Here is an 18,110-nt window from a genome sequence, read left to right on the forward strand (position 1 = left end):
GAAATATAGCAATGAACAATATCAATTCCATAAGTCATAGTCATACATGTGGTGAAGAGAAGATATTGATATTGATGATATTGAGAGGGGCACTGAGCAAAAACAATGGCCAAAGAACAGAGAGGATAGGCTAATGATTCTCTATATTTTCAAAAATCTATACATTGTACTCTCGCTCTCTCTCAATCTCCAATGTAACAGAGCATCGGGGCAGGAAAATATAAAAAAGAGATCTCCTAAGATAACCCATCGACCTCATATCATCATCCATTGCAAGAATGCTTCTTTTTTTAAAACTTCACATTTTAAAGATTCATCAAATCAGGAGGAGGGAGCGTTTGGGGTAGGGGAGGATGTTGATGTACTTGCTTCAGTACTCTCATTCGTTCGCTTTGAAGCTGATGAGGTTGAAGGGTCGATGGTTTCAGGTACATCTCCAATGTCCAGTACTGTGTCCGGGAGGTATTCCTCGGCTTCATTACTCAAAATCTGCAGAATTTGGAAACACAACTTAAAGCTTACAAATATATTCACTAGTGTAATCAAGTGTACTAGTGAGATGAGATTAAATTACCTCGAGGTCATTCAGCATTTCGATAGTAGCATCCAGATCGCGATCGTTGGCCAAGTACACACCAATGATAGACTCATACGACAAATCAGAGAATGTTTCTGAAAGAAACAAAGTGTCAATGTCCATCTCTAAGTCCTCATCCGTAACCTGCTTCTCGGAGGATGTTGCCGTCTTTGGCATGCACGTTTGAGAACTATCCTTCCCTTCGACTCCATAACCATCAGCTACATTGGGATGCGTAGAATCACCGACGTCTCTTTTGGAGAATGGCGCGTAAGCTGCTGCTTCCGGATTCAATCCTGATCCTCCTCCTGGCTTCATTGCTACCTCAGATACTAAACCAGAAGATAAGAAATCCAAATCAATATTTGTTTCATTGCAGGCATTTGATCACAAGCAATCAATCATTAATATACACAAAGTGATAATCGTTACAGATATAAAAGTCGCTTTCTCTTGTTAACGCCTAAAGGTATCAATCAAAATCATATGTAGGCCAAGAACACAAGGCATCGTTACAGATAGTTAGATCAACACTAATCTACGCCTTAGGTATGGATCAACACTAATCTACACCGAGAACCTAACGCATCGACACTACATATGAGCATGACGAAAGAAGAGATGCTATTCTAGCCTCTGCATCATGGATCGCACTATCGCACGAATCAACGGAGATTACATACACAGAATCTGAAACGTTCTTCGTTCACAAAACTATGATCTAAAGAAACTGATTCAAACCTAAGAGAACACGAACAGGCGCCATTGTTGGGATGATCGCGTCGAAAATTATTGTCAACGAGAGAGAGAGAAAATGAGCTTACCAGAAAGCGTTTAAGAAGATCGTTGGAGAAGAGAGACGGTCGTAACTGTCAATGAAGGATGGACTATTATTTATATCAGAAAAGAAGCAGCGTTTACTTGAAGGTCACACATCACGGTTGGGTCCTGTTTGGAAACGTCATTATCTTATATCTTATCCTTGACCCGGTTAGTATGGCTGACTCGGCACAAAAGACAATATGAAAGACTGATGTGAAATAAAAGACTCTCTCTCTTTCACCGGTTCACCCTTAACCAGTCTCAAATCCACGGGTCCAAGAGAACGAACGACCATTTACCCACATAAAGAAATAAAATTTTATCACATCCTACATATACTCAAAACAGGGGTAGCCCTCGAATTGAAACATGGTACTAGAGTCCCAAATCTTTTAAAAAATTTACTTCGAAAAAATTCCCAAATTTATATTTTTTTTTCTTTTTAAAACCTTACTGAAATGTCTAGGGCCCCTAGCATTTCAGGTATGTTCCTGTTCAAAAACATCATTTTGTACCATACTTGCTATTTGATCTCTACTTAATCCATAATACTGGATATTTAGTTTTGAGTCTTTTGACCAAGTCAAGTGTCACAAAAAAGTAATGAGTAAAAAACAACAGTATATATCTGATAAACTTTGTTTCAACATTGAGTAAAACATAATAAAATAATGAAAATCATTTATACACAATATATTTATTTAATTTGGAGTTCTAACAAACTATCAAAAACTTATAAGTTGTTACAAATAATAAATTATAAAATAGGATAAATAATCTGCAAGTCCATTATTTTTAAAAGAGTGCTTAAAAATATGTACAAAGTAAATTGTGTATTAAGTACACCAAAAACTACAAGTAATCGGCTTGTGTCCATTCATAAACTTATATTAGGACATCACACAAAGTTTTAAGCAAATAACATTAGAAATTTTTAAAATACATTGCGGTCTTACCACCCAAACTATAGAATTCTACTTAAGTTTGTATGAGATGACTATGTGATTGGTATTAGTGAAAGGATTGAGAAGAAGAGTTGATAACGTGTCTACATCATATAAGATAAGCTTGGAGGAATGTATTGTAAATAAATACGTAAAACTTATCAGTATCCAAACTTGTGAGAATTTCCAATCATTTTAGCAGCCACGTCACCATCCACATCTCCGCAATAATCAAGTTCAACACGTAAGTAACCTTTGCCACGCAATAATGTAAATATATCACTCCATGCACACATTGTTTATTTGTTCGTCTAAAAACAAAGAATGAAAATGCAATATTTTCATTAATTGATAAAAGGATTGTACTAATTGCGATTAAACACTTGATCTCAATGTTAAAAGTTAATTTGCATTTTCCAGGCACATTTTTTCCTTGTGTAATAATATATGGCATTGATTCCGTGGGATCTTTTTGTTTGTCAGCAGATTCCAGTTGTGGAATCTAAAATATTAGACATTTGGAAATAGTTGGCGACATAAGTTAATCAAGTTCAACACGCACGTAAGTAACCTTTCCCACGCAATATTGTAAAATATCAGGTTTACAAAAAATATTGTAAAATATCAGTTCATGCATAATATATACTTGTTTTTTTTTTTGTTTTAAATACGTTTTTCGTCTAAAAACAAAGAATGAAAATAAAATCTTTCATTAATTGTTAAAAAGATTGTGCTAATTGTCACTAAGCACTTACATGATCTCAATGGTCAAAACAATTAATTTGCATTTTTCAATTAAAACTTGGGAGGGGGATCATGGAAATGAATGGTGTAAGATATTTGAGCTGTCAACAACAGCAAAGCGAATAAAAAAATAATTAAAGTTACATATATTTCGCTTGCGCCGGAAAACGGCAATAATTCGAAGTATCTGGAGAAGCCAAGCCTCCCCTATATAAACCCCCACACGCGGGGAAAGGTGTCCTCATTAACTGAAAGAAAGCTAGCTCGTCGTCACTTTCAATCGAATCGTTTCTCGCTTGGATCGCTTCGTCGGAGAACTCAGCCAGCTTCTCTTCTCTCTCTCTCTCTCGCTCTGAAACTATCGAATCGGTGGAGGAGATTCGCCAGATCGAGAAAGTTCGTCATCTCTTCGTAGTGTGTGAATCATTTTTTTTTAAATCTTTCTCTGTGCGTTTCCGTGATTAGATCCTTCGTTTCCTTGGATGTTTCTATGGTAATTGATTGTTCTCATACGATTTTAGTTTTGATTGATCGGAAGATTGCAGAAGCCTTAGACTAGACTCTTGCTTTGAAGAATTTAGCTGATAGTGCGATTAGGTTAGGTTTCTGGGAGCAAGTAGAAATCGTTATGACCTAGTAAACCATCCAGCTGATTTAGTTTTGGTGCTTCGTAGACGTAAAACAGAATACGTCTGACACTTGTTGGATTTGATGAAACGTGAGTCAGTCTTTGAGTTGGCAAAGGAGGTTTCTTGGAGAATCTTTTTTGAGGTGTTCTCCTCAGGGCACATTCAAGATGACTCTGAGAGCTGTGTTCTAGTTAAGGAAACATCTCCTTCTTGTTTCTCCGTTGAAGATTTTATCCTCTACTATCCTCGGCATGCCCTTCTCCATGGATTTTTTTCTTTCGTTAACCCAGACCTATGCAATCTTCGTTCTACATAAGATCTTCTCTGGTTTGGCCAATAGTGCTCTTTGTTTGTCATCTCGTCTAAGTTGGATGAACAGAGGTTTTTGAAGAAGGCATCTCTGCTTGCTCACTAGTTTTTTTGTAGCCTCCTTTGAGTTTCCTTTGACACCATATCATGACTAAATAGATGTTCCCTCTAGCCTTTGGAGGTTGTGAACTTGTCAGTAGAACTTTCTTGTAAATTCTTAGTTTCTTGTCCCCCTTTAGCTTCAAGATAAACAGGCCAGATTCAAAGGAGTAACCCTTCAGGCTTTTGTTCCTTTTAAGAAATTTCTGATTCCATACGTTGACTGAAGTATATTGGTGCAGTGTGGCAGTGGGAGGTAGGTCTGTCCATTTTGGACCCCAACCCATCTTTTTTAACCCCTTTTTCCCATTTCTTTTTTTATGTCAGTCCCAAACCTTGTTTTGATCTTATTTGCCTTGCTTATCCCCCAGATTTGAAGAACTGAAGTGTGCACTCAGTGTGCTAAGCTTTTATTACTTTATGAAGGCTCCATCAACCAAGAGGGCTGTTTTTAGTTTTTTTCGTTAAACAGAAGTTGTAAATTTTCTTGTTTTTTATGATACTTGCCTCTTGGAGAAAAGCTAGTTGGAGCCGTTTCATAACTGGATTGTCTTGGTGATGATTGGATTGGTCTACTACGATGTAGATGGAAGCAACAGTTCATCGAGTTTTTTCAGGTGACGTATTGTTTTGGAAATGATGAATATGCATTCTAAATGTTTTCTTGCTTGCAGGTTACATAAGCTTTCGCAACAGCTAGCCAGTATCATTCACAGATAGCTCGTAATGGAGGGGGTACACTTCGACCATTTCGTTGAGCAACCTCAGAAGACTGACCGAGATAAGAGTGGGATGCTCAGCCCTCATTCACACAATGAAAAAACTGAGTCGTTGATTCTCGAACCAGAGGCGGCAGAGTCATTCTCAAAAGAAATACTTGATAGAGGAGAAATGGAGCATGGGTAATTTTTTACTTCCCGATCAAATATCCTCTGGGTTGAACATTTCTTTGATTAATTTCTCCCAATGGTCTTTGCAGATGTCCACATTACAGAAGAAGGTGTTGCATTAGAGCTCCTTGCTGTAATGAGATCTTTGGTTGCCATCACTGTCATAATGAGGCGAAGGTGGAGTTCTTTACTTGAAGTTGTAGATTCCAGGAAACTGCCTTTTTGTTTGCACTCTCTTATATTTCTCAAGATTTGATGCTGACTTGTGTAATCATGCCTTGGAAGCAGAACAGTGTAAGTGTAGATCAGAAACAGAGCCATGATATTCCTCGCCAGAAAGTTGAACAGGTAAAGTAGTTTGTAATACCTTGTTTTCTCTATTTTATTCTTTATGCTTGATTCCAGATAACAAGATCTCTATCTTCTCCTTCACAGGTTATTTGCTTACTCTGTGGCACCGAACAAGAGGTGTGTTTGAAATCTTTGCTTTATTAACGACAGATCTTTCAACGCATTGAAGCACTAACTCTGTTTTCTCTGGCCTTCCCCAGGTTCGTCAAACTTGTACTAACTGCGGAGTATGCATGGGGAAGTACTTCTGTGAAGCCTGCAAGCTCTACGATGATGATGTAAGTGTTCTGAGGACAATTTTTCATAAGCTTGATGTTCATTTTCTATCTTCTTTCTTCTATAGATTATGCCTTAAGATTTCCCAGGCTTTTTTTCTGCTACTGGTTAACCATTATGATACTGTTTTGTTTCCAGACATCTAAAAAACAGTATCACTGCGACGGCTGTGGAATTTGCAGGTACATTCTTGGAGTCTTCTTTAACATAAACCACGATTGTTTTACTCTACCACACTAAAATTTTGTTCATAAAACTCTTTACTTCTTTTGTTCCAGAATCGGCGGACATGAAAATTTCTTTCACTGTTACAAGTGTGGTAAGCCATCTTCTGCATTAGATAACCTCGAACTTTTCAGGGTAGACACTACTATATATGTTGACTTGTACAATCTAACTATCAAACCAGGCTGTTGTTATTCAATCCTTCTCAAGAACAGTCACCCTTGTGTTGAAGGAGCAATGCATCACGACTGCCCCATTTGTTTCGAGGTATAATTTATGGGTTTTCATTCTCCCGTGTTTCGGTGGTAAAACATGAACTTCACTTGTTATCAGAACTCTCATGGCTGGTGTGTTTTTTTTTTTTTGCAGTACCTCTTTGAATCACGGAACGATGTAACAGTACTGCCCTGTGGACACACCATCCATCAGAAGTGCTTGGAGGAAATGAGAGAACATTACCAGTAAGTATAGTTAATAACTCAGTGCTTGTGTCCTATTTTAAAAAGTTGTTACTGTAGGCATCTTTCTACTGAAAACTGTAAACTATGATGCTCTGCAGATACGCGTGCCCGCTGTGCTCAAAATCTGTATGCGACATGTCAAAGGTGTGGGAGAAATTTGACGTGGAGATTGCTGCTACACCAATGCCAGAACCATACCAGAACAGAATGGTTAGTTCTTACACCTCAGGATTAGCTAAGTAAAGAAATCAAAACCAGCGGGTTGTATTAACTAAATCATTTGATGGACACAAAACAGGTTCAGATTCTCTGCAACGACTGTGGGAAAAAATCGGAGGTGCAGTACCATGTGGTGGCTCAGAAATGTCCGGACTGCAAATCATACAACACTCGCCAAACCCGAGGCTGAACTGAAGCAGGCTTTTCTCTTTTGTGAAAAACATTGCGTTTGCTATCAGATGCATTTAAAGAGCAATTCACTTGAGCCAATCGTGTCATTTGACTCCTTCACTAGAGGGAGAGTCTCATCTCTTTACTATCTGTTTCAGCATTATCTGGTTGGTCTTTTGTTAGCTGGTGTTCTGTAATAAGCCCTTGTTGTTTTTCATTACTACGTGTCTCCTTTGTCCTTACTCTTGTGTTACCGGTTATTGAACAGTTTCATTCGATCTTAAATCAAAGATGTCAAGTTTATGTTCACGAAAAAAATAATTCGTATGCATGAAATACACATCAAGCTTAAAAATATAGCATCTATCTTATTAAATCAGAAACATTACAACTTCTTCTACGTGGATTTTAAAGGTGGATTTCATATGTTTAAATTAAATGTCTCATTCTTTATATATAATACGTACTATAGTCTAACTTTGCATTGATGTATTTCTTTAAATACAATTCTTCTTTTTGTCCATATTCCATATATGATTTTCACATTTATTACATATCGATTTAAATAAGATAGATACTAAAAATACTAAAAATATTAATCGTTTTAGAATTACCTTATACAATTCATTTTAAATTGATCAGTATACTTTCATTGGCCATATTGATTTTATTAGTACGAATAACATTAAGTAGATAAGTCACAGACACATACATAAAGATATTATTCTTTAACTACGTTGGGTCTGATCTACTTTCTAAAACAAATAACACATAGCTTTATATATTGTATAGAATATAGTAATATTGTATAGTATTATACTTATACAATAATACTAAAAACAAACCAAACTGAAATATAATATATATCGAAAATGCTTTGAACCATTACACACAAAATATATTAGACCTCAGAGATAAAATTCACTTTGAAATTATGTAATAGTTATTTTAAAAATTAAATTTCGTAATGTAAAAAAAACATAAGTTTTATATAAAATTTTGTGTTACAATAAAAGACACAACTCGCACTTGCAAAGTGTTATTTTTACATAAAGACAGATTTGATATTGTTCTTTAAACACAAAATTGAATTATACAAATTCGATACTACATAAAACTAAACAATATAGAATACATTTTAAAAATAAAACCCGTGCGGATGCGCATGGCCTTTGCGAAAATCGTAGATATGTTTATATAATATATTTTATATATTATGTTACACATATTTTCATATAAATAATACCCCAGTGTAAGTTTTATATGATAATTGTTGAAAATACAAAATATATAGCACTATATATTTTAAATAATATATATAAAAATCTACTTCACGTTATCATAAATTTAAAAATCAAATTTAGTAATTTAACATATTACTTATTTAAACACATTAGTACACATTGTTATTTATCAAAATTTTATATTAATACACATTGCAATCATGTATAACATTTAGTAAATTTAGTAGAAACAAAGATAAAAAAAATTGACTCCCGCTCGGTAGAGCTGGTCATGATCTAGTTTACATATTTATAGCATCTTACGATACTAGAGTTAGCTTTCAATAGTGCTGGGTTTGCGGGTCGACCCGCCCCGACCCGCCCCGCCCCGCTGCGGGTCGACTCATTTTTTCGATTCAAAAATTCGACCCGCTTGACCCGCATCTAAAAAATGTAAAGACCCGCCCCGCCCCGCATAAATTAGCGGGTAACCCGCGGGACCCGCGGGTAATATAAAAAATAATAAAAATAATTATTTTAATTAATATTTTTTAAAAAATAATATAATAATATATTTTAATTAAATTTTTAAAAATATTCGTATTTTTTATTATTTTTATTATAAAAACATAATTTTTACTAAAAAAAATCATATTTTTAAAAAAAAATTTTTTTTTTTTTTTAATTTTGCGGGTTGGCGGGTACCCGCAGTTTAAATTCGGTTGACCCGCACCCGCCCCGCGTTAAAATCACTCGACCCGCACCCGCACCCGCGAACAATTTTTTTCAAATCACTCGACCCGCACCCGCCCCGCGGCGGGTCAAACGGGGCGGGGCCCGCGGATAATGAATCAAATTCCCAGCTCTAGCTTTCAACTTCAAAACGGATATAAAAGAGTATGAACTTGACTACTGTATATAGTGGATGACTGTAGATAGTGAATTTGAGTATCTAAATGGGCCTTGAATATATGAACAGGCTGCTGTAGATAGTGAATTTGAGTATCTAAATGGGCCTTGGCCCAAAGTAGTCACTCACGTTTCAAAACAAATCTGTCACCTCGTAAATAACACAAACAACCTCCTCTTCTCTTGCTTCGCTACGAAATCTCTGAGTCACAGCGACAATGGCGGAATCACCGTCGCAGAGTGGTGCGCAGCTTATCGCTCATCAAGCTGAATCGGATCTGGCGTCTCTCGTATTCGGTTCGTTTTCTCTCCTTTTCCTGATCCTTTTTCATCCGTTAGCAAATCTCGAGTGACCTAGGGATCAGGAATCATCTGGTTATTTGTGAAAAATCATGGAATCAAATCAAATTCCTGCTTAATCGATTGATCTAAACTTGAAATCGAGATGTATATTAGTAACCGCCATTGCTAGTTGCTTCCTCTCGCAAACTGTTACTGTTTCCTCAATGGATACTGATGATCGGATCCCCAGATTAGCTGGAAAAAAAATCATTAGAATGAAAGATCAACTGTTATTCGGATGATGTTCATGATCGCTATATACTATCCTTTATCCCTTTGGTGTATGAGAAGACAAACATATACGTTTCAAATTTGCAGAGATGTCACAGCAAGTTCAGGTGGGGATGGAGAATATGCTCAAGCTGGTCAAGTAAGTCTCTTGTTTGCGTCTGCTGCCACAAACTATATATATCATGGCTACTGCTGAGTGAGTGAGTGAGTGAGTGAGTGCTGCCTCTTTTTCTCCTTTGTGTGCAGTGAGATCGATGGGAACTCTGTTGGAATCAAGGAAGAGATTGAGAAGTCAAAGGAGTTTGCAATGGAGAAGAAGAGGGTTCTCGAGGAAGAGAAAGAACAGTTTCAGAAAGCTGCTTACACTATTCTAGACATGCTCAGCAACCGAGACTAAAGACGCGGTACGTACTCAGATTTTTAACCTCTTTATCTTGACATGAAGTTGCTAAAATTCATTATTGCCCTGATCAGTTCCTCATTTTCTCATGTAGCAGCAGCAGGGGGAATGCATCCAATCTCGTAGAGTAAAAACTTTTCTCAGGTAAAGAAATATTATAAATGTCAAAAAGATTCAATGGCTTCGTATTGTATTTAGCTTGCCATCGCTACTACCGAAACTCTGATGGTGTGTGAATTAAGAAAATACAGTGGGTGATATTCATTAGGATGACTTCATCATACACACCTTATTGTCATTTGTCAAGTGAAAATGTTCAAGGATTTACTCATGTGGTATCTAATTCAAACTACGTTTTGAGATTAAGTGAACCAGAGATGGGTATATTTTCATATTTGACCATAAGTTACATGAATTGCTACTCAATGTATTAGAAACCAACCATGTACAATACTGTGCAAGTCTAGTAAAAAATAAAAAAAAATTGTATTGTTCGAGTACAAAATCGTATATCAGCAGATAAAATATATAGCCGAAAATACTAAAATTTTCAGAATAAGGAATTAAAATAGAAATAGAAGAATCAAAAAGGACCAAAAGGAAAGTTATTGATAACAGTAGGGGTGTCGTAGGATAACATTCTAGAAACATTCCTCCTTTGGCGGGATATTTGTCCCAAGTCCCACTTAAAAAACCATTCATCTTCCCTTCTTCAGTTCTTCCACTTACTCTCTTTCCCAAAATGGTAACTCTCCGCCAGAGAGCAACCGTTAGTACAGTTCTTCTACAATCTCTTCTTACTGTTAGTTACGAAACTTGTTTACTTCATTTCTATATTTTACATTTGGTGTGATTAACTTTCTTTATTTTCCTCTGTTATAGGTTTGATGGCAATGACATCCAGGCTACATATTATACAAGGAAGTCAATGAGATCTCAAAGAGCGTTAAAGCAAAGAAGAATTCATGCTCAGATATATCTTGTTTCTCTCTGGAAAACTGAAGCAATCAATCTAAATGACTTTCAAAGCGTCTCTGTAAACTTCTCCATTTTTTGTTGAAGTTGTGGGTTTTTTTCATTCGTTAATGATATGCTGTAATGGCAGAGAGAGTTATCATCAAGCAAAGCTTTGTCTTTAGCTGCTATTGGAGAGATGATTGAGACGGACTCATTGTTTGAGAAATATCACAAAGTACCTTTCTCCACTGATCGTTTGCATTTCTTATTATGCAGACGGGGATGACAAAATGATCAGCGTTGCTGTGGAGGAAACATAGTAAGTGCTATACTGTTTTGTCAAGCAAAACTTATGTCTCCATCATTACTTATCAGATAATATTTCCATATGGCTGTGAGTAAACTCGCAACTAATCTGATGAAATATAATGAAACCAGAGTTGATCTTTCATCATTTATTTCTCTTCTTGATCAGGGCAACGGATCTGAGATGATGAGGAAGGAACGGAGCAACAAAGTGCCTCATTGGTGGGTTCAAACGACAGTTCTGAAGATAACAAGATGAAGTCAACAGTGGATTTGCAAAAACGGAGGAAGAAGTACCTGAAAGCGACAATAATGAGGTAAAAGCAAGGATGACTCAGAGGGAAAGATCGAGTTCAGTGCCAAAAGAGTGACGAGTAACTCAGCTCTCTGTTAAAAGTTAAAACCAATGTTTTGAGATATGGTAAAAGCTTTTGAAGGAGACGACATCGTTTCGTCTATTTTTGGATTCTAATTGATAGTCCAAGCTTTTCATTAGTTTAGAGGGTCTAGGACTTGAGAGCAGAATGACCATTTAAGTTTCTTTGATTCAGTTGTGTTCATTCAAGATGTTCTTTCAATATCTTATTTTCTACTTATGTCGATATATTTGTAACAACAAATCATTTCCAACAGTCAGGGTGGCCGAGTGGTCTAAGGCGCCAGACTCAAGTTCTGGTCCTCGTGAGAGGGCGTGGGTTCAAATCCTACTTCTGACATTAACTTCTTTTTTTCCTTGAGCTCTTCTAGTATTTCAACCCTAGTTTTTATTATACAGTACATTCTTGCAAGACAACAAGAAAAAAAAAAACAGGCCACAAATCAACTATGCAAAGTGAAAACATATAGATGCCTTCATTCTTCTTTGACTATATGGAACCGACGCATTACTATGCGTATATGTATAGTCATAATCAAAAGATAAAGAGTGTGTCAAACATTATTATATATTTTACATAACCCACAATATATGAAAGCTATCTAATAGCTGAACCAAACAACATGGGTCTCAGGGAGGAAATGGCAGACCGGAACAGTCCCAGGCTTCACCTTAAGCACTTTGAAGGCCAAGTGATTTGGGTTCCAAGCCGAGGTGTTCTTGTGGCATACCGCAACCGCTTTAGCCCTTAGCCCGTTCTCTCCTACGAGTGGAACAGCATAAACGCTCGTCATCATGGCCTTGTGGCAGTAGAACACCGCGAATGGGTACTTCTGTTTGTGGCACACCACTGACTTGTCGTCCGACAATTTTTTTATCCCGGCTGCCGCTATTTTGTACTTCTGCATCGGTGCATTCTTCTCAGCCACCTGTAGTAACCAAGGTAACACCAATCAACCAGTATATTAACCATGGATATATAAACAAAATGAAAAACTCAACCAAACTTTCTTCATTAATAGTTATATTACAATTGAGTATGCGTAAAACCAAATTATATAAATTGATTTTTTATTTGTGTTCACTTATATATTCACTCTATTTCAAAAAATATATAATGTTTTAGCTAAAATCACAAAGACTAAGAAAGTTATTGTTATCTAAAAATATCATTAAACATATAAATTTAAAACAAGTCAACTAATTACAAAATAAGCACTCAAATAATTGCTCATCTAAAAATATAAAAATATTTTATAATTTGAAACATCAAATATCACCAAAAACATCTTATATTCTGAAATATTAAATATTGCTAAAACATTTTATATTATGAAACAGAAGAATGTAATATGTTGCATGAAGTTATTATTAGCTGAACTCGAGATACAATCCAAACCTCATCATATTTAACCAAACCTAATTACAAATACTCAATTAAGTTTAAACTCTATTATTTTCTGCCGAATCTAAACCTAACCATAATTCATAAACCGTAAAATATTAAGAGAAGAGTTTTATATTACCTCAGTGGAAACAGCACGGACGTGATAGTTGCCAAGTTTAGAAACGCTAAAATCGACCATCGACTCCAAAGAAGTCGCACAATACTTCTCCTCTCCACCAACTCTTTTCGCTTCACACTCCTCAATAGTCTTCCTCATCATCTCAGCTTCTCCCGAACCTGGCTTCACCGAGAAAATACTCAAGATCTCCGAAAACTTCTCCGACTCAAACGGCACCGTATCCGCCTCCCCACGCGGCAAGAACGCCGTTTTACCATCGTAACCGTCTTCCGCATTAAACCTAAGGCTCATAGCTTTTCCGGGAACCATGTCCTTCTCCAAGAAGAAGAGAGCCGCTTTGGGGTCGTCGTGGAGCTGAGTCTCGCTCGCTGCGTAGTTATACACGAAAGGGTTCGGTCCTGGTGTTACACCGACGTAGACCGGCTTGCCCTTGTGGCGCGTGTGCACTATAACGCCGCCTTTACCCACTCCTACGTCGGTTCTCTTTCCGGGTTTCCCGGTGTGGACGCCTACGCCTCCCCCGGGACCTTTTCCTCCGCTAACGCTCACGTGTGTTCCCTTGCCCTTGCCGGTGTCCACGTACACACCTCCTTTTCCAACGTTCACGGCGGTTCCTCCGCCGGTTTTGCCTTTTCCGGCGTTAACGTTCACGCCTCCTTTGCCTACTTGGACGTCCGTGCTCTTCTCATCAGTGAAATCTACGATATATATTTTGTTACTTTTTCTTAAAATACAAAATGAAATAAAAATATTTACTTCAATGTATTTTTATTATAATACTTTTATATTGAAAAATAAATAATTTTTAATATACAGAGAAAAAGGTAAAAATTTCTATTTTTTTAAAAGAGATAAAAATGTGTTGAAATAATTTTGTTTATAATTGTTCGTACAAACAAATAGAAAGATGGTTTGGAGATGTTCTTAACGTACATAATCACAAACTATCGATCAGAGATTGTGTAATCAATCAGCTTGGGACACATAGAAACAAATATATATAAAGTACAACTGTGCAAAGATTTTAACCTGGTGTGAAAAGATGACGAAGAGAGTTTGGCATGGGAGTGTTTAGTAAGGCAGTGTTCCAATAACGCTCCGGTGTTAAGTCAGCCGCAATGGCCGTGACTGAAACAAGAAGACACAATAAAGGGAGACGAATCAACATTTTCTTGTAGTGTGTTTTGATGAATTTGAGGAGATGAAGTGGGGAGTGTACGTAGAATTTATAATGAAATGGTTTTAGTAGAAAGATCTGAGGTTGAAGTTATTAGCATGGCGGCTAACACTTACCAATCTATTTGGGCCGATTAATTATTTATTTCACATACTCTCTAACCACCACTGGCCTTCTACTTTAAATGCTCCTTGTGTCCATGTGTGGACATGTGTGTTTTAATTTCACCTGTTTTCTTTGTTCGATGTAGTTACGTAACGTACGAAAGCAATAATCATTTGTATTAAAAATATGCAGCTATCACTTAAATTTAGGGTATGAAAATGCACATATACAATAAAAATATCATTTAAATTATCAATTTTCAAATTTGGTTGAAATAAATCACCAAACTTTGGTAAACAAAAAAAAAACATTCAACTTTTGTTGACAAATCATTTTAATCATAAACATTCATTGACTATGTTATTTTAGTAATATTGTTAGTCCACAATTATAATTGACTAACAATATGGGTAAAATACATATTGAAGTATTAATCAGCACTTTTTCAAAATATTAAATATTGAAAATATATTTTTTGATAATTATAAAGTAATAATAAAATTATAAAGAAAATATCATTCAAACCAAAAAAATTTAAAGTTTTTAATTTTTTTCAAATTAAAAATTTATATAATTTTCATTTATATTCTAAAATAATTAGTTAATATATCACTAATTGAATATTTAGTTATAAAATGACTATTTATATAATCTTATTTGTATTATCTTTTATAACTTTACTATCAAAAATATGTTAGTGGAATGCAAAATCAATTTTTTATTTTCAAATGGAAATAGTTATATCTGAAACAAAATTTATATATTTTTTATAAATGTATTACAATATTTCTTCTGCATTTTTAATGAAAAATAAGTTTCATCAAAAAATTTTAAGATCCAAAATATTACTACATCAGTAGAATCATGAAAAATCTATTTACCATTAATTTTTATTCTTGTAAGAATCAAAAATACGTTAATATTTTATAAAAAATTAAAAATTATGACAATAAAATTATGAAAAGTAATCCAGTTATATATGAATAGTTACAAAGTAACATAACTAATTTTTATAATAATTAATAAACAGTTATTATACTAGTGGTATGTTACCTAACTATTTAGAATATAAATGAAAATTATTTAAATTTTATTTTATTGAAAATAATGAAAATATACTTTATGTATTTAATATTTATAAAAATTATAGTCATTGAATAATTTATTCTAAAAGTTAACTTTCAATTTTTGACAAAACTGTTAGATTTCTATTTTGCCAAAAATCATTAATTTTAAAAATTATTTTAGGCATATTGTTAATCAACTATAACTGTTGACTAAAAATATGATTAAAATGACATGTCCAACGAAAATTTATGACTAAAAAGATTTTTGAGTAAAGTTGAATGTCTTTCCGATTTATGTAAAAATATTATTTCAATTAATTTGAAAACTGATGATTTCTGTGATTTTTTTTTTTTGAGGGGTGAAAGGGTGGGGGAGGGTAAAATGTTAACTTGAACATATACAGTCGACATCAATCAATTAACAAAAACCAAAGGAAAACGACCATTTAGTGAAAGTTTTATAGTTATGCATCCACTCACAGATTTGTTATATTAATGGACCGACATGCTCCATATAATTAAGACAATGACCATATGGTTCGTATAATTTTGATATCGTACAATCCTTCTTTTAATCTAACTAAGTGGGTGAAAAAATAGTTTTTATAAATAAAAGTAAGATATTGTAGTTTCATTTGTTATTGTATATTGTAATATATGAAAATAGAGAAGGTTGGAGATTTTTTTAGCTACAAAGCATCAATCAATCATAACTCGAATCGTTAACATACTCCGTATGTGTCTTGGAGAGAAAACAAAAAATCTCGAGACTTTTTGATGGGTTCTCCTTGGTGCATCCCATTTTCTTTTCTATACATCAGTCGACTCTAGGGCAACTCCAAAGAACATATCCGTCATGCGATAGACCAGACATCTGTACATGACTCGTGAGAGCATTGTCTTTGAACAAATCCTTAAGTGTTTTTGGTAAGTGCCAAGTGGTAAACTTCTCTATCCAAATCAACCTACCATTTATGAAGGACGGTCTCCGCATGTTTTAACGGGCTTTAGGTGCATGTTGCCATTATGCATTGTTTTCACTTCGATCGAGAAAGTTTCGAAAAATCAAACCAAAAGGGACAGTAAAGATATGGCAATCGTAACTTTCGTGTGGACTTTTCAACAAAGAGAAAATTAAAACGAACAACCAACTCATTTATGGCTTTACCAATACATTCGCTTTCATTACTATTTTCGACTTTATGTTTTTTTCTTTCTAATATTATTATTATCCCATGGTAGGAGAATGAGTGTACACGGATGTACTGTATTCAATGTTATATTGTTATTAATATTTAGTGTACCGTCACATTGAAAATATGGGCCTTATCCAAAAGGCCCGACATAAATCATGTACCCAAACCCAATACCGCCAATTTGATTGCTCAAACTAAAACTTGAAATTTTAATTTTGAACATCTATGTTTCAGAGTTCCAATGTAACAGTGTGTGTGACCTTCCACAACTAATTTTGTATCTAGAAATAGCCCAAACCATGCAAATACTTTTGTGACCTTCTACATTTTGTATCTAGAAATAGCCCAAACCATGCAAATACTTTTGTAACGTTTTGTTATCATCAAAATGGGAAATTACTCAACAGAAAAGAGGCCTGATGAAACCCACACGTTGAGATACATATCGTTTGGTTTCTTACTAGTAAAAGAAATAAATTGATTTGTAAAATAAATAAATATATAAAGGCGAATTTAGGAGAAACGGGGGCGGGGGAGTGAGTGTGTTATTACACTGTCATGCTTTCACCAACCGTTTGGCCTACAACTTCTGATATGCTCCAAGTTTAGTGATCTAACTTAATTAACCAGTAGGTTAACGGGTGATGAATAGTATAGTATAATGTATCTACTTTTTAACATTAGTATAATGTTTCTATTTTAACACGGATATAATGTATCATTTTAACATTAAAATGTATATTTCCAACTGAAGTTACGTAACCATATTATATGTTAATTGTTGACAAATGTATAAACTGATACCCACCTTAGTTAACGTCTACCTCCGCATTGAAAAAATGGTGCTCAAACAGTCACTAATTTACGCCTAGGATGATTTTATTCCATAAGAAACCAATTTTCCAATGCGAAAATAATGTGAGACAAAGATTTACGGATTTACTGATTAGAACAGATGGCACATTCTAATTTTCACAGCAGAAATAACAAATATTTGACTAGCTAGATGATAGTTATATACGGCTTAGGAACACAGACCAACAACAATACGCATGTCATATAACGAATGAAGAAAATGGAATTCGCTTATATAAAAAACAAAATGGAATAAATGTAGAGAAAGTGGGAACCAACTGTGTAGAATATTTGCAAAGATTCACTATTGGGTTATATGTAAGTGCATGAATGACTTATAGCAATTGATGTTTACAAGGAACGTTTTAGAGTAAGCTGAAGAACGCTATGATACTAAGATATATCACTTATTATTTCTCTTTTCATGTAGGCTAAGTAAAAAAAGAATAGGAGAGAAAGCCAAGTATCCAGTAATGAGCATGCACAATCACGATCCGTCTTCTTCGATTGACCTATTAAAGGGAAAAAGAGAAGAAGAGTGGACCCTAAAGTGAAGAGACATCACTTTTTTTTTTGTAATTTTAATCGCTTGCATTACACTGGAAAGGCATAAGTATCTTCTGAGACCTTTTACTTAGGACCACCCTTTGCACCTCATGTCCACACTTACTTCCACTACAGAATCTTTGTCTCATCTCTTCGCATGCATGTGTAAGAGAGAGA

At 35.0% G+C, this 18,110-nt stretch overlaps 4 protein-coding genes and 1 non-coding gene across 18 annotated transcripts; 3 read left to right on the forward strand and 2 right to left on the reverse strand.

The window, feature by feature from the left end:
- Positions 1-28: 28 nt before the first annotated feature.
- On the reverse strand, positions 29-1,612 carry LOC108810871 (polyadenylate-binding protein-interacting protein 6). 2 transcript variants are annotated; one of them, XM_056987889.1, is made up of 3 exons: positions 1,319-1,612; positions 575-909; positions 29-489 (listed from the first exon to the last, which is right to left on the reverse strand). In XM_056987889.1, exons 1-3 carry the CDS (start codon positions 1,341-1,343, stop codon positions 322-324), a joined length of 528 nt encoding a protein of 175 aa, XP_056843869.1. In that variant the 5' UTR covers positions 1,344-1,612; the 3' UTR covers positions 29-321. The 2 variants fall into 2 exon arrangements, with proteins under 2 accessions (XP_056843869.1, XP_018438448.1); XM_018582946.2 differs by having other exon boundaries at positions 30-489; positions 1,402-1,605.
- A 1,652-nt stretch (positions 1,613-3,264) lies between these two features.
- LOC108813690 (probable E3 ubiquitin-protein ligase RZFP34) lies at positions 3,265-6,760 on the forward strand. Of its 4 annotated transcripts, none has more exons than XM_056987579.1 (12): positions 3,265-4,741; positions 4,799-5,026; positions 5,104-5,191; positions 5,303-5,362; positions 5,450-5,482; positions 5,566-5,643; positions 5,780-5,823; positions 5,920-5,960; positions 6,051-6,133; positions 6,236-6,327; positions 6,426-6,537; positions 6,626-6,760. In XM_056987579.1, exons 2-12 carry the CDS (start codon positions 4,851-4,853, stop codon positions 6,734-6,736), a joined length of 918 nt encoding a protein of 305 aa, XP_056843559.1. In that variant the 5' UTR covers positions 3,265-4,741; positions 4,799-4,850; the 3' UTR covers positions 6,737-6,760. The 4 variants fall into 4 exon arrangements, with proteins under 4 accessions (XP_056843559.1, XP_018441822.1, XP_018441823.1 ...); XM_018586320.2 differs by having other exon boundaries at positions 3,266-4,380; positions 4,496-5,026; XM_018586321.2 differs by having other exon boundaries at positions 3,266-3,483.
- Positions 6,761-8,991: 2,231 nt separating this feature from the next.
- Positions 8,992-11,679, forward strand: LOC108813691 (uncharacterized). 10 transcript variants are annotated; one of them, XR_001943583.2, is made up of 7 exons: positions 8,992-9,146; positions 9,510-9,561; positions 9,669-9,826; positions 9,917-9,966; positions 10,705-10,858; positions 11,056-11,098; positions 11,255-11,679. XR_001943583.2 is itself a non-coding variant. In XM_018586322.2 (4 exons), the coding sequence occupies exons 1-3, from the start codon at positions 9,068-9,070 to the stop codon at positions 9,817-9,819; spliced, it is 282 nt and encodes a 93-aa protein (XP_018441824.1). In that variant the 5' UTR covers positions 8,992-9,067; the 3' UTR covers positions 9,820-9,826; positions 9,917-10,188. The 10 variants fall into 10 exon arrangements, 3 of the variants coding, with proteins under 3 accessions (XP_018441824.1, XP_018441826.1, XP_056843560.1); XR_008934974.1 differs by having other exon boundaries at positions 10,705-11,098; XR_008934978.1 differs by lacking the exon at positions 10,705-10,858.
- A 38-nt stretch (positions 11,680-11,717) lies between these two features.
- On the forward strand, positions 11,718-11,801 carry TRNAL-CAA (transfer RNA leucine (anticodon CAA)). The gene has a single exon. It is a non-coding gene; the product is annotated as a tRNA-Leu (tRNA).
- A 108-nt stretch (positions 11,802-11,909) lies between these two features.
- Positions 11,910-14,214, reverse strand: LOC108813688 (BURP domain protein RD22-like). The gene is made up of 3 exons (XM_018586319.2): positions 14,017-14,214; positions 12,988-13,685; positions 11,910-12,390 (listed from the first exon to the last, which is right to left on the reverse strand). The coding sequence occupies exons 1-3, from the start codon at positions 14,153-14,155 to the stop codon at positions 12,064-12,066; spliced, it is 1,164 nt and encodes a 387-aa protein (XP_018441821.2). The 5' UTR covers positions 14,156-14,214; the 3' UTR covers positions 11,910-12,063.
- Between the last annotated feature and the right edge of the window lie 3,896 nt (positions 14,215-18,110).

This window comes from Raphanus sativus, chromosome 6, assembly GCF_000801105.2.
Source record: "Raphanus sativus cultivar WK10039 chromosome 6, ASM80110v3, whole genome shotgun sequence".
NCBI classification, from domain to species: Eukaryota; Viridiplantae; Streptophyta; class Magnoliopsida; order Brassicales; family Brassicaceae; genus Raphanus; species Raphanus sativus.